At 45.1% G+C, this 16,147-nt stretch overlaps 1 protein-coding gene across 1 annotated transcript in view; it reads left to right on the forward strand.

Moving 5' to 3' along the window:
• MAMLD1 (mastermind like domain containing 1) overlaps positions 1-11,098 on the forward strand; it is an 81,185-nt gene extending 70,087 nt beyond the window's left edge. Inside the window, exons 3-5 of the mRNA XM_039717334.1 lie at positions 7,417-7,563; positions 8,537-8,618; positions 8,905-11,098. Of these exons, the coding sequence (XP_039573268.1) occupies positions 7,417-7,563; positions 8,537-8,618; positions 8,905-9,923 (1,248 nt within the window). The 3' untranslated portion in view covers positions 9,924-11,098. The remainder of the gene's footprint in view (positions 1-7,416; positions 7,564-8,536; positions 8,619-8,904) is intronic.
• The last annotated feature ends 5,049 nt before the right edge of the window (positions 11,099-16,147 follow it).

The following is a 16,147-nucleotide window of genomic DNA, read 5'->3' on the forward strand; positions in this document are numbered from 1 at the left end:
CTTACTTGAGAAATCAGGAGTAATTATGCTGGGTTTTGCATGTGGGGAGGTTTTCATGCAAAGGGCTTCTCAGAAGTTGTTAGGCAGCCAACTAGTATTGAAAGTGAAGAAGACTTGGGCATCTGCCTCTGCAAATTGATCCTTTGCATGACAAGGAAAAAGAAATTAAAGGAAATGTTAATGGAGAAAGCAGGGGATTTTCAAAATCTCAGTGATCCAGACCACCTCACTGCAGTTCACAGATCTTTACAGAAATGGGCAGGTAGAGAACTGATTTATCCCATTAGCTCAAAATTTTCTGACTTTCACTTTGTCAGTATGAAATCTTCAGTATTTCTTTTATCAGATCTCTCTGCTCTCCCTAATACATAAATTTACCAGCCAGTCATTGCCCTTCCCTGCAGCAGCTTCTGCTGGGTGTTGAGCTAACTTGACTCCTCTGGAATCTCATCGACACCTCTGAGAGCATGACTTGACATAACACAAGGGTTGCTCAAGTCAAACCACTTTATAAGACACAAGGTATTGTAGTTTGTCATCACAGTTAGCACAACCTTGTAGAGACAGGCAGGACTACCAGCTGAAATTAGGTGAGATAAATACAGTTTTAGATGATCTCATTCAATTTATAGGCAAGCTGCCCTCCATGGGAACAGGAGTGTGGTGTCAAGGGTTGGAGAGTCATGGCAGCTGTACAACCAATATAAATATATGTTCTGTGCAGAGAATTCAGTTTTGGATCATGACTATATGTTATACAGAGAGGCACAAACCACCCATCCTGCATCTCTGGGTGCATACACAGACAAACAGGCACAGTTTCTGTTAAAGGATGGTGTTGGATGAGCCTGACCCCAGAGTGCTGCTCTCAGGTGGAAGAAAAGAGTGTGAGCACTGCAGGCACCTCGGTCCCACTGCCCTCAGGGCCTCGCAGAGTCTTCCTGAAAGGTTTGCCTTGCATTTGGGATGGTGGATCAAAGCAGTTCTCCAGGCTGCCTTCACCCGTGGCCTGGGAGTTTATCTGGGCCAAAGGAACTATTTTCAAGGGAGCTGCTGTTGCTAGAATCTTGATCACACCTCTTTACAAGCACTGCAGTCCCTGGAAGGTTGTGTCTGTCTCTTACACACCAGCTCTTCCATTCCTCAAGCTCTTGGCTGCTCCCAGAGCTGTTTCCCATGTTCCTTATAACTACATTGGTGCTGGTAACAGCATCACAGCTTGATTTCCACATGCCTGCTAAAGGATGCATTTTTGTCTAAGACAAAAATCCCCATTGCAATAATTCACTCTGGATTTTCTGTCTTTCTGTTGCTCTGGTTGCTGTTGCTCTTTAAGGACGTGTTTTGATAGATGAAACCAGCTCTGACAATATTGGTAAAGTCTTTGCACAAAAGCTTTATCTAATTCAATTAATTTCTTCTTTTAAGAGGGGAAGTGGAGTCAGTTTCCATCATTATTAGAATTGTGGGTGCATTTTAAAAGCACTTTGGATACTTTGATGGAATTTTGTTTTGTTTTGCACAGCATGAAGTATAAGAACACCTACAGGGAAATCAGTGTTTCATCTGCTTTGCTTGAAGGCAGAAAGAAGATCCTGATAAAATTGCTACCCAGGTGTGGTGATCTTGTCACTGCTCCTAGCAAGGAAGGAGAACTATCTTTCAGGGAAACTATACATGCTCATGCTGTATGAAAAGAACAAAAATCTTAGATTTTTTTTAACCAAACCATATACCCACGGATCACTTACAGTCTTCAAACAAAGCCTTTTCCTGACTGACAGCCCCCAAGATAAGCTTAGAAACTTGAGTCTGGCAGTATTTCACATGCTTGTGTATCAAGTAAATGGTTGAAAGATGGGTAAAAAAAGCCCAGATCCACCAAACTGCACAGTTTGTTTTATCAATGTTCATACATTGTGCTAAAGCAAACACGCAAACAAACAGAAAGCTTTGGAGCATTTCTGAACTGAAAGGCTGTTTTATCTTTAAGAGCATCTCTGAATTGTGAGCAGAATAGAAGAGAAAAAAAGACAGAAGACTTTCAAAGAGCAGATGGAGAGTTTTGTTAGCAGCAAGAACCAGAGGCAAGAAGCACAGGTAGCCCCAGACTTCTGCATGAAGCGAATGATAGTGGCATCTCACTCTTGAGGGGGCTGACACGATCCTTTTGACAAATTGACCTGGATTTTGTTTGCTTTATTTGTATGCATAGGTCACTGTTTTAGTATCTGAGTGCATTAACAGCTGTGGAGGCCATGAGCCTTCTTTGTGAAGGTGGCATCAAGGTTTCCTGTGTGTATGCACAAAGTCACTACACAACAGGAGTCTACATGTGCCTTCTGTGTCACTCTAAGTCATGAAACTTAAAACCATGAAGTTGGGTGAGACAGCTTTAATACTGCTGGTGTTTTAATTGCTCAGTCTGTAGTATTTGCAGTGTGGCTGTGCTTGGGGTCTCAGTCCTGGGCTTCAGAATGAATTGTTGCCCAAGCTTGAAGTCCCCACCAAAGAGATGCAGCACAACCCCTGGATGAAGGAGGATGAATCAGGGGGCAGGTGGGAGTGCAGAGAAATGCAGGGGCATTAGTTTGAAACTAGTATTTGCATTTTCTCAGCAGAGTACAGAACTCCCTGTTTGTAACAGATGTTCTAAAAATACAGAACAAAACTTGGTTTGTGAAACTTCACCCCACCCCCAGGGAATAGCTGTCCCTGCCACGAGCACAGATCGCCCACGAGTCCCCAGCCCAGGAACCAGGGCCTTAGAGCAGGTCAGGATGGCTCTGCTCAAGTCCTGCAGCCATGGTTTTCTGGTTGTTTCTTGTGTTTATATTTACTATGTGATATCATGGTATATACTTCAAACTTAGTTACCTTTGGTTGCCAAAAAAACCCCAAACCTGGTGGAAAAAGCAGTGTGTCCTGCTTATGTACTTGGAGCAAACATCCACCCTGCGTGCCCCATTTCCTTTGGTCTTTTGTTTTTATGCTGTGGCTCATCTCAACAGCCCTTCTAGTTTAAGCTTTGAAATCACTGGATTCAGCTGGATGCCCCATTGAAGTAGAGGGAATATTTCTCAAATCAGCAGAGTCTTTTGAATGGAATAAACTTTTTAAATTCAGGTACTAGAGATATTTTCAATTAGCTCTTTTTCTGTTCCTCCAGTACTGCTAATGCTTTCGGTTAGGAAGTGTGGCTCTTCCCCAGCTCTGCAAATATCTACTGAAATTTGCAGTGCTGCTTGCCTCTCCCTCAGTAACCTTGCTGTGACCTGGTTATCTATTAGAACCACTAAGAATTCAGTCTCTAATTAGTCCATCTGTTAACTATTCAAATTCATGACTTAGTTTTATTGTCTGAGCCTTTGACATAATGCTGAATGGTCTCACCTGGCAGCTTATTTCTTATAAAGCAAATGTGCCTTTCTGAGAGCCATTTTGGTGCAGATAACTGTCTTTTCAGTACAGGATAAATGAGACTGTCTAGCAGCCTGCAGTCCCCTTCCTACCCTCACTGAAAAAAATTGTACATCTCCAATAGCTCTGGGCTTAAGTCAATACAGTTTAACATGTACAATTTCTTTGTTATATTCTTTGGAGTTACACTGTAAGAGCAGATGAGAAAGTTTAATAATGATAAATGAGTTTAGTATTTTCACATAGTCCTAAAAACAATGAATGCTCTTTATTAAAGATTAGAGGGTTTTTTACATACTTACCAAAGATGATTACAGCTCTGGTTCAGCTCCTCAGAAAGTCTTGCTTTTAAATTCTTTTTGGACTGTTTGTTAATGAGGATTCAGAGGAATTAGGGGCCATAAATTTACTCATTCTTGCTTAAGTGAAGCCACAAAGCGATTACTGGATATATCACTAAGAATTGAGGACTGAAGTTTATCAGCCATGCTCACCCAGAACAATTCATCTCCACGTTTATTTGCTGCAGCTGTGGGTTTGCTGATGGTGGGCTCGAGCTCGCCGGTGGATTTTTGGAAGGATGTAGATTGATAAATGCCCATGGTGGGGCTCAGTGGCCTGGTGTGCACGCTTTCCCTTCAGCAGCTGCCTGTTGGTTGCTGTCCCAGCCCAGGCTGGCTGCGGCTGAGCGGTGGCTGCAGGGCACTGGTTTCACTGGGCTGGGCCAGGGACACTCTGCCTGGACAGTGACTGAAGCATTACACCTTCCTGCAAGCCTGGAGACCGCCTCTCTTCTCCCTGCTCTTGGAACTAGTCCATGGGATTCTAAGTCAGAGCTGTGCAGTTTTCCCCAAGGCCTTTCTGAGCAGAAATTGCCCCACTGGGAAGCCCAGGGGGTGCTGCAGGAGCTCTGGACCTGCCGTGACACTTTGCCTGGCAACAGGAACACACATTCCCAAACTCACTCTCCAGTTCCAGGTCTGTGTGGTGTGCCAGTTAGTTAGGAATTCTGCCGGATTCTGCCCATTTTAGTATGAGTTTGGGGAGGGGAAAATGGAGAAAAAACATGACACCCACATGCAAATGCTTTTTTTTTTGCTTTTTTTTTTTTTTTAAGTGAAAGGGGAGGGGAAAATGGAGAAAAAACATGATACCCGTATGCAAATGCTTTTTTTTTTTTTTTTTAAGTCAAAGAGTCAGAACCTCCCGTAGTTCTCTGCTCCCTCCACTGTAGCTGTACAGCTCAGCCACACGGACCCTTGAGTGGGAACATCCACTTCCAGCATTCCCAGCTTTGGCAGCAGAATCCTCCTCTCTTTGCTGTCTTCCTGAATTTATAATGGTATAAAACCAAACTACAGACAAGTTGAGATTATGGTTCTTTGGCTTGGTTTTACTAGGGGAAGGAAAGTGATTTTTCTTGGGAAGTGATGAAAAGGAAAAATGTTTAAAGTTCATTAACCTTTGGTACAGATTGCAGTGTCCTTTAGACTACACCATAGCTATTCTTAGTCATGACGTGCGAGTGGTTATTTTTTATTGTACAGGAATACAGTAGTTCCCACTAGTGGTGAAAAGAGAGAACTTTTTCATTTTCCTTTCTGTTTTTCTTTTTTGTCTTAACCTAAACGTGAACTTGTAGAAGTCAGGATTTCGAACTCATTCTTTGGCTTCTCAGCTATGCTATTTTGTCCTAATTTCCCCAAAAGCAAACTGCATATCTCTAGATTGTTTCTTTACTGGCTAATTAAGTGTTATACAACTTTGCTCTGAAAAACTCAGCAACCCATTCAGTGTATTTGCAAATGAACTTTGCTGATTGTCATTATTGCTATAGGGTGCCTGCAGAAAATCCCATATAATTAAGCAGTTGTACCACCACAGCACAAGAGCTGCAATTAGTAATGTGATTTACACTTCTTTACCATTAATAATATGGAAACATCAACATTATTTTCTTGATGATGTTTAGGAGAAATTAGAATGAGGTGGACATGATTAGGAAAAGAGACTTTTATGTTATGACTTGTTAATGCAATAGCCCAGAGCAAGACATCAGAATGATTGTCCTTGCACTAAAACTCCTTTGCTTCAGTAAGCACAGACCCTCTGTGCACCACAAGACTGGAGGAAATTGGATAGATGGCAGGGATTTTGGTGGTATGAACATTTCAGCATCTTTCATGTGCAGAGTACACAAACTGAATCTCTCCACTTTCAAATATTCCCCCAGAGGCAATCTGCATTATTCAAAGCTTAACTGTGGTTGCAGAATCCTGTCTGACATGAAAGCAGCCTGCCAGCTTAAAATGAACTTTCATATTTACATCTGTAGTAAATCATATTTACTTTTTCCTCCCCTCCTCTTTTTTCCGTGGGAGAGAGGGAGCAAAATGGGTAGGAGGGAAGGGGGAGGAGGAGAAATGTCCAGCAGAATTGTAAGCAAGGCACCAGTAATAAAATCTAGTCTTACGAGACTGCCCATGAATAGGAATGATAATGAGAGCAGTGATGAGCTGCAGGTTTGTGTCTTTTAGTAAATTATCTAGCAGGCATTTACATTTCATCAATTGTGCTTTTGCATAATAGACCAAAGTGCTACAACAAAAGGAGGCGCCATAAAAATGAGTAATTTCAGTGACCTTCTTGGTAATCCCTCTTAGAAAGAATGTCTTGGAAGGAGTTGGATGATTCCTCATGGTGAAGCCTCTGTGGAAAGGTGCCCCAGGCTCAAGAAGCTTTCCTGGTGACAAATGCCTTTCAAGGCTTCCTTCTGGCCCCTCTGAAACAGGGCTCGTATCCTGTTTTCTCCAGCTGAGCATGCTTCTAATTGTCAGATGTCAGAAGGCAACAACCATTTTCTTCTTGCTTATCTCCTGATAACATTGATTCTCAAACAAAGGATGTGGGCTTCCACTCTGAAAACAAAGGAAGCATGGCCCAGCTAAGGATGCTGGATATAATATACATACTTCTCCCTTCCAATAATAACAATACATCATAAATTATGTAGAAGCTGGATGTGAAAACAGAGAACGGGGAATACGCTGGTGCTGCTGTTCCTGGGTACAGCACTCACAGGATCTTGTCCTTAGGAAGGCCCTGATTTCTTCCCTCATTTTTCTCTTGTATTTCCCTGAATACCTGCCAGCTCCTAAGATGTTTAGCATTCAGTATTTTTTAAATTCTTTTTCCATTTTGGGTTGTGTCTTCACCATGTTCTGGTGAATTATTTTTTCTCTCCTCCCCATTGTGCTCTTTCTTTGGAGGCAAGAGCTCAGCTGTCAAAGTCAATTTGGATCTTTCACTGAGGACTTAGAAAGAGGCTGGTTTGTGCCAGGCAGGAGCAGGGCTCACTGTATTTATTACTGATTTTTGCCTAGGCATGGCCTGGCCCTGCATTTTTGTATGTTCTTCTCTCCTTTCACAGTGACCTCTTCTTGTTCATCTGCTCTTGAAACCCACAAGAACCACCTCAATCCCAGGCCCACATCTTCCTTATTTCTCTGGGTCCTGGGTCTGATGGCATCCTTTCCATTCCTTTGCCTTTAGTTTGCTCTTTTCCTGTAGGTTTTTCCTCTACATTCACATGCCAAATCCTACCCTGATGCAACTTTCCTTTCCTTCTGCATTTCAGTATAATAGTTGGAGAAGTTGAGAGAAATGTGATGCTTTACTCCCACCCCTCTGCCAGCCAGGCAGCCCTGTGACTGCAGCAGTGGTAGTGAATGGGTCCCATGGCCTTGGGCAACACACGAGGAATTTTGGTTTAACCTTTAGCTTCTCTCACGTCTTCTTGTGCTGATTCTTAGAAATCAGAGCACTCCCCCACCTCTCACTGTCCTCACTGGAACACACCAGGCCATGTGAGTCCATGAGGTGTTCTGGCCTTGGGACAGCTGAAAACTGAAGAGAGGGCATCAGTAAAGAGACTAAGGACTTCTGTTGTTGCCTCCCTGATGAGATTAATTTTCTTTTTTTCCTCTTTCTTGGCAGGATCAAACCCCTGGCATTGTGGCCAGGCTGCAGGAGCCGGGCTCCATCCCGAGCGGCGGCTCCGTGCCGGCACCGGCCACGGTCAATGGCTACACAATGAGGAACCATCTACTGAAGCAGCAAATCATGAAACGGCAGCTGATGCAGGTACAGTGCCCAGTGCCTCTGTGGGTGCTGTGCTCTCCACCTCACTGGGAAGGACAGGACTAACTGGAATGAGGAAATGATCAGTCAGCAAGCACTGAGAGTGACTCTGGAATTGCTAGGCTGAGTCAGACTGAGGCTGTGGTGAGTCTAGCATGAAGCCAAGAGAGGCCAAGTGCTGCTCTGCCAGAGCTGAGTACCGATTTCCCCCCTCATATTCAAGGGAAGGATTTGGTCACCTCCATATCCCTGATGTCATTTTTGGTCAGCCACAGAATTGGGAGGGAAGATGCAGAGAAGGGAGGCTTGGGAAGTGAATCAGCCCCAGAGAGATGTTCTCCATGCTTGCCTTTCTCTCTGGCTCCCTGGGGATTTAGCAGAGCAGAATTTAGCAGAGCAGATGTGAGCCTTTCTCTCTGGCTCCCTGGGGATTTAGCAGAGCAGATGTGAGGCTGTGTTGGTCACAGCTGCTGCCCACAGCAGGGATGTGAGTGCAGTGCTGGGTTCTGGGGCTAAATGGAGGGAGACTCAGATCACCTGGACTAGCCCAGCAATGCCTTGCTCAGGGAACACCTGCTGGGGATCCCTGGCTCCTGTGTTCTGGTTAGAAGTGGCAAGCAGCACTCAAGGGGATGGTGCACATGGGCAGAGCTTCCAGTGGCAGCACACTTAACTCAGCCTGGTGAACACACCAGGAGTCTCCATGTTTGTCCAGCTCCCGTTTGGCTGCCTGCACAGCATCCACTGAAAGTTGCAGTTCCCAGTTCTGAGCTGGCATCAGGACACCTCTGCAAGAAGGGGAATGTGAGAAATTAAAATTCAGTCTGAAATGAACTGTCTGGGCTGAGTCACATTGGAGGAGCCGGGTAAAGGGTGGATGGGAGAGGTTGCTAATGATAGTGGCTACACTTCAAGTGTCTGCTGCTCTTTTGGTTGTTAAGAGACTTGCTTCACTGTTATTCCTCTTGTTTTCCAGGAAAAGCAGAGACAAAACATGCTGGGAGTAACATCTGAACAGAGGAACTTGTTTGCGGCTCAGCAGATAAACCAGTTTCAAGGTAAGGAAGGAAATGGCCTGAAAATGGTCTGAAAATCCTTGAGGTACCAGGGCCTGGTGTCTGGTTAAATAGAGACACTTAATGATTCTCTGCCCTGAGTTACAAGTATTTTGCATTTTATCACATATTGTGAGATTCCTGTATCCTTATGGCTCCATAGCACTCTGTTACAAAGAGCAAAGGAGAAGCCCCCGTGGCATGAGAGAAAGAGCTGCAGTTTTTAAAGGATTAGCCATGTTCCAAGGTGAATCTGTGCTCACCAGCTAATGTGTGTCTTTGTCCACAGCCGTGCAGCAGCCCATTCCTCCTGACTGCAACCAGGTGATTCCTGCTCCCCCGCCCAACCACCGCATGCTGCCGTCAAACCCAGCCATGCTGCAGAGCACCCTGGGCTCTGGCATGGCCTCAGCCACCGCCAGCCAGAGCAGCGGGACGATGGTGATGATTCCACACAACCCTGGCAAGCAGCAGGGGATTTTTCCACCTAATTCTGACTTTAACATCCCGCTGCGGCCAAGCCAGAACTCACTAGGGATGAACTCGGGGTGCCAGACTGTTCACAGCCACTCCACTGTGAGGCCGGGAATGCCAATGGGAGGCTTCAGTTCTGGCTCCTTGGCAAATCACTCTGCAACACAGCAACACTTGAGGCAGCCGAGCATGCCAAGAATCCCCAACGTCTACCCCAACTCATCAGCCCAGATGTGGACGCCGACTACTGTGCCAAGAATGCCAAATCAGAGCCAAATGGACACCAGCATGCAGCAGTTTTCTGGGAACACGGTGTTCTCCAAACAGGGCGTGAGGCCGAGCACACCGGGCCAGGCGTTCTCCCAGCAGGCTGTGGTGCCACCAAACCAGATCGCTCCTGGCATCCAGGTCAGGCAGATGCAGAAACTGAGCATGGCACAGTCTGGCCAGGGCTTGAGCTCAATGAGTAATCAGAACTTGAGACACAATTTAACCAGGGGACCGCTGCCAGCTATGAATGTTATGAAATCGTTGCCCCAGGGAGTGTCCAGTTTTAACCACCTCAATGCTGCCCCGGGCCTCGGCCCGCCCAGCTACCCTTCCAGTGGGCAGCCCGATGCCTTCAGCAGGATGGGCAGCACTGCTGAGCTGCCCCAGTACGACTTCGTGTCCCAGCACAGCAATTCCATCATGCCTGCCAACTGCAGCGACACTGACTTCCTCGACTCCCTCATGAAGAACAGCAGCAGCAGCAACGACGAAGAGTGGTTGAACAATCTGACAATGATAGATGACATTTTGGGACAGCATGCTCAAAGCTCTGGACACGTTTAGCTCGGAGAGAAGCGGCCTCGTTGTAAATAACACACGTATGGCTTTGAACAGAACAGACAACCCGTGAAAGCCACTGCCTCGTTCAATACAGAGGGAATAGACTCAGCCAATTCTTTGCCTGCATCAAAGTTTAATATTGGCAGTTTTTCAGATGACTGTATATATTTGAATATTTTGTAAATTATGTTTTCCTAAACCTTAAATGTAGAAGTATTTATACTTCTTTGCTGGACTCTTTGTAAATAAATCTATAGCATAACTTTTGGTTTTATTATAGGGATTTCATTATACCTTGTTATAAATATGCAAATAATATTGTTAGTTTCAGTAATACTGTGTATTACAGCATAAAATACTTATGTTTTTGACATAACTTAACACATGATCTAGAGGTGTCATTGCAACCAGACTAAGCAGAAATCAAACGTGGCATTTATTCTCCCATATCAAGAGGAAAGATTGAAAAGTTGCATTAAAAAGATAAATAAAAACCCTAAAAGGAGCTGCTGATTCCTCGTTGCTTAGTCTTGCAGACCACACCTGGTACACAGGTCCCATCCAGGCACCCAGTGCATTCAGGGATCTGCTTGCAGAGATCCATTTGCCAGATCCTGGGCGTGCTCTCAGCTTGACACGCTCCAGCAGGTCGCTGTGGCAGCGCTGTCCTGCAGGAGTGTGTGCTGGTGACCTTCAGTGCTGGTGGTGTGTGCCTGGCATCGCCGGCTCCACGTGGTGTGGCCCGTGCTGGCCGCACTGGACAGGAGGTGCTGGGCAGGCACTGCCCAGCTCCCAGCCACTGAACCCTTCAGCAAAAAGGTAGCTCTGGTTTGTGCACCTCTACCATGTATATTTGTAGTGTACAGGTGATTTGTTCCTGGTTTTAAGGCTTTTCATAATTTCTGTTTTAATGTAAGACTTTTTTCAGGGGAAAAGTCTACAGACATTAATAGTTAATTTTTGATGTTTTTCTGTCAGCTACTATTGTCCTCTGTATATTTAAGAGTCTGTTTATAAAAGATTCGCTGTACTGTAAACTTCTTAAAATGTTCATACTTTGTGTAATCATATTTTAATAGTCACGTCATACTTCACAATACATTTGTAATATAACGTCAGCTTCAAGCACAGAATGTTTTTTTCTTCATACCATAATAAACTGCCAGGGGAAAATTGCATATCTTTATGTGCTCATTTATCAGCTACAGTGTTTTGTACCCGCAGATATTTGAATTAATTTGATTTGTCCAGGATGCTACAACGTCAATCTAATAACATGTACAAATGCATGTGTGCTGTTGGTAGGAGCAGTGGGCCAGACAGAGAGTTTAAGCAGGCTTTAATTTTATTTTAAGGTGGGATTGCTGAGGCCCACTGTCCTTTTCAAGTATAATTATAGGTGAATGTGAAATTAATCTCTGTTGGGTTTTTTTTTACACAGTACCATGTTTATTTAAGTGACAGTTCTTGTGTGTAAATGCCAAGTGTGGGGCAGTGAGAAGGGGACCTTGCTCATTCTGTGACACCTGCGAGGGCAGTGGTGGGTACAGAATGTTATTCCTTTGACATAAAAATTGTCTTGTGGAGAGCTGGTGCCTGTCCAGGGGGAGGCCAAGCTGAGAGGACGGGTAGGGAAGAACAGAAAAGCTTTAGCAATGTTAAATAAATGCATAAATAGAATCTGGAGCTAAAATTGCCTCCGTTTAACTGAGCCAGACACGGCCCCAGCTTCCTGGTGGAGATGTGTTGTTGCTGCCCTTTGTCTGAGGCACTCTGTGGGCACTGAAAGCCTGAGGAAATCTCCTGGGGGGATTCCCTGCTGGAGGGAGGGCTTTGACAAGGACATTCCTGTTCTGGAGTGGGTCCTTCCAGGAGTGTGTTCTCCAGACCAAAGGGCAGAAAAACACTCCTGAAGTCAGAAATGAGAGGGAACAGTCAGGGTTTACAGCAGCCAGGCACACGCTCTGCTGCTGCTGCACAGGTGGGCAGGAGACCTCCCTGGGTACAGCCACTCCAGGCTGGTCAGAGATCCCTGTGGCTTCCTGATGGCAAAGGCAGATCCCACAGAGGTTTTGAGGGGAATGACCCCTAACCAGCTTCATCTTGAGTTTGACGTGTACTTGTATGAAACCAGGGTGAGGAAGAGAAAAAGCCAGTTTTTCCAGCAAAGGAAACCAAACAATTGCCTGAAATGTGCTGTAGAACTCAGCAAGTGTCTGAGTAAGGCAGAAATGCTGACTTGCCTCTGGACAGCAGAGAGGGGGAGAAATGCCCAGGAGTGAGTCTGTGGTGAGGACAAAGGTGAGTTTGTTTGGCTGTGAAAACTGGCACCATTTCAGCAGCTTCTCTGTCAGGAGCTGCATCGTGCCAGGGCACAGGGAGCTTCAGGGAGTGGCAGGTCGGACACAGATCTGGGGTGCAGAGGCACTCAAGCCCTCCAGGCCAGCAGCACAGCAGCCACTGATGGCAGAGAAGGCTACTGCCCACATGCTCCTCTTTGGGATTTTGATAAAAACAGCCAAAATGTCCCCTTTTCATTCTTCATTTTGTTTGTGTCAATATACACCTCATCTTTTCAGCGCTGCATGATTTGGGTTACAAACACTGCAGGGAGGATGTCTTCAAAAGCTAAGAACTGTTTCCCACAGAATTTTTATAAAACAGTTTATCTTGTACCTCTGTTATGTATGCATTTGTTTTTACTCTGTTTTTTTGGTCTACCGCACACTTCATCTTTTCAGCTCTGCATGATTTGGGTTACAAACACTGTGGGGAGGATGTCTTCAAAAGCTAACAATTTCCCACAGAATTTTTATAAAACAGTTTATCTTGTACCTCTGTTATGCATGCATTTGTTTTTACTCTGTTTTTTTGGTCTACCTTTTCAGCTGGTAGAGCTTTTCACCCCTCCATATCCCATTCCTCATGCCTCAAGAGGGAATGATGATCCTTCCTTGCCACAGAGGTGTTGTTGGAAGAAGAACAGGACTAAGTATAATTATTATTTTCTTGCTGGTTGTATTTGTAACTACTCTTTAGTAAACATGTCTTTTGGGGAGTTGGCACATAACCACAATGACCAGTGCCCTGCTTGGGTTGCAGCCTGAGCACAAGGTTGCTGCCTCTCCCTGGGTCAGCTTGGGCTGGAGCACAGGCACAGGGAAGTGCAGGGCAAAGGCATCATGACCACAGAAAAACATTCCAGCAGCTGGAGTACCAGCACTGCAGTCCTGGCTGGTGTCAGGCTGTAACAGTTAATGACAATTAATTGTCTGTTTTTTCTGAAAAAAAAACCAAAAACCTCCTAACTTTGTCTGTACTTTGCCTTCCCTTTTCTTCTCTCTGTTTAAAGTGTGAAAATGCCCAAAGTGTAATCCTGCCTTCACTCTGCCAGTCTGTGTCACTGAGGCAAATAGTTACAGCTAGTAAGGACTAGTGAGGTGTAGGACTAAACATACCTGCACAGTTCTCCTGCTGTATTTACTGGAGCAGCAGATCACCCCACAAGATGTACATGGACTTACACCGTGAGCCAAATTCTGCCACCAGGCAGTGTGAACACACAATAGATCTCCTGAAGGCAGTGGTACAGTATGGGTTTTATACAAACATAAATAAGAGCAGCATGGGGTGCTCTGGCAGTGCAAACTGAATTTGGATTTCTAAAATAGTTACAAGGACTGAAGTGTCTGACAGCACTCACTGTTGAATGCCATCATTTATTTTCCATACAAGTTACGTCACCAGACTGCCCTCATAATTATGGCCATGAAAAAACAGAGGCAAGGCAGTAAGCTTTTCCTCTTGGATTCTAAAATAACATCAAATGCCTATAAAGTCCAGAATTTCCAAAGACCTGAGCTCACTGAAAGCCTCTCTCACTGAAAGATTAGTAGCATAGGTAAGCCAGACTTACTATGGAAAAATTCTCTTTGTGGATTGTATTAATCTAAAGCAGCCCATTTATAACAAAGGAAAAACTGGAAAACACACACTTTCCTATTAGACAGTAGGCAGGGAGTGCCTAGGAATAGATGTCATGGGAGCCTGGATCAGACAATTTCCCTGGGAAGCATAGCCCTGACTTATGCAGAACCTGAGCCCTGCTGCTCAGAGGCTCTCCAGGATTGATTACATGTCTGTCTTAAGAAGCTTTCAACAAAGGAAGCTGCACTGATGTTGAAGTGTAAGGTCAAGCTCCCCTCTTGTGTAGGATGTTGTAAATCAGGAGCTCTTCCACTGCCTGCTGCAGGGTAACCCCTGATTTACACCTCTCTGGGAGCACAGCAAGCACCTGGCAAGAAGCTGGCACTTGTCCCATGGTCCTGCCTGGATGACCCTGATGGTGGCAGAGGCGCCACAGAGGGGCAGGGTGGCCCCAAGGGAGAACTTGCTCCCTGCTGGTGCTGCAGGGCAGCAAGGACACAGAGCAATGAGGCAAGTGGCCACTGCACCAGCTCTGCCTCTCTGCTGCTGCCTGCTGCACTGACAGGCAGGTGGCACTGCTCCTGGGGGACACTGGCCCTGGCACACCTGCCCAGACTGAGCTCAGGTTTTGGTGCTAAACTCCAGATTAATGCCTGTTTCCTTATGTTCCCTGGTATAGATATAGAAATCGATAAATAGAGATATATAGATATAGAGATAGAGATAGATTAGATAGATAGATAGATAGATAGATAGCAAATTGTTAAACAAAAAAAAAAAACCAAAACCCTAGAAAAAAGTAAGATGTTTTAAATACCAATAAGGATCTCTCCTGGGCAAGCTAAAACAGAAGTACTGGTCAGCAGATGCAGGAGTTCCTGAGAACTTATGACTGCCCAGGCAAGAGGCCTCCTGTGTACAATGAAACCAGGGACAGGCAGGTTATTAAAGCAGTCGGGCTGAAACCACTGGAGCTGTGGTTAATCACAGCCATGGTTGTGTTATAGGTGAGTAATGCAATGGATTAAAGGGAAAATATTATGTATATGTTAAGAGAAGTTTTGTAGATGTATAGTTATGTTTGTCCCCCTTGCATTGCTATCACAGATGGCCGAGCTAGCCAGGGCATTTGGGAGGGTCAGCTTGTTGCTGTGGCAGCACCTGGCCTCCAAGCAAGGATGTAAGGAAGTGATCTCCACCACTGGAGAGCGAAGAAGGAGTCAATTGACAAGACTTTAAAGGGTTTAAAGGGCAGAACATCCATTGTGTGGAGACTTTGGGAGGGGCTAAAGGTTTAAAGGGCAGAACATCCATTGTGTGGATGAGCACATGGTGGTAGAATCCTTTGTGCTGTATTATCTTCTCTAGTCAGTCTTCTGGTGTATCTTTTGATAAGGCTATAATAAACCTTCTAATTTTTTGGAAGTGAGTATAATTTCTCACAACGGCTACGTGACGATTGAAACAACCCCCACCACAGCAGTGATTTGTCCCACAGCCCAAAGGGCCCATGGCTGAACCCTCCTGCCACTCTCAACGTGTGTCAAAGCCAAAAGCCACTGAGAAGCTCCTGAGGTTTGTGCATCACATTGGTTTTGTCCTTACCAAGGTTTTTGGTGCTGCAATTTAATGTTTTTAATCAACTTAGCTGGAGAAGAAAAAATAAATGCCTTTTTAAGCTTAGAGTTGGATTTGTATTAAAAAAGGACATTTTAATTGTTCTGATGTTGCCTTAAGCCCTTTTCAAGGGGTGAAAAGACAGCGTGTGCTGACCCTGCTGGGTTCCCTGTCCTGGAGCTGTGCTGTGTTTGATGGATGACTGGGACAGACAAGACCTGGAGCAGGGGTGGTGAGACTGGCCTATTTTCACTCCCTGAGGGGAAACATGCCCAAAGCTATAAAGTTGTGAAATCTCTTTTTTGTTTGGCTGATATAGAGCTGTGCTTGACTATCGAGCTGCAGAATTATGCTTTGTTTCAAGTTTACAGACTGCTCCTTGTCAACCCTCCTGGCTTTGTATGGCAGCCAGGGAAAGAGAATTACCTGGAAACCCCTTGTTCCTTTCCTCTTCTCAGCCCATAAATCACTATTCTCTCTCAGCTAGTAGCTGACTGCACTATTTGCCTAAGCAGGTCCCATTAACCCCCTGTTTGAGCCTTACAATCCTTAATAAATATATATGTTTTTCTGTGCTCTTGCAGGATAGTTGATGATGTCCATTAGCAGTGGGGGACCACGAGGCACAAAAGGCTCAAGACTCAAATCCCAAAGATATTTAGGTGCCTAATGAGGCAGGCAGA

The sequence above is a fragment of the Passer montanus genome, unplaced genomic scaffold (genome assembly GCF_014805655.1).
Source record: "Passer montanus isolate IOZ18808 unplaced genomic scaffold, ASM1480565v1 scaffold38, whole genome shotgun sequence".
NCBI classification, from domain to species: Eukaryota; Metazoa; Chordata; class Aves; order Passeriformes; family Passeridae; genus Passer; species Passer montanus.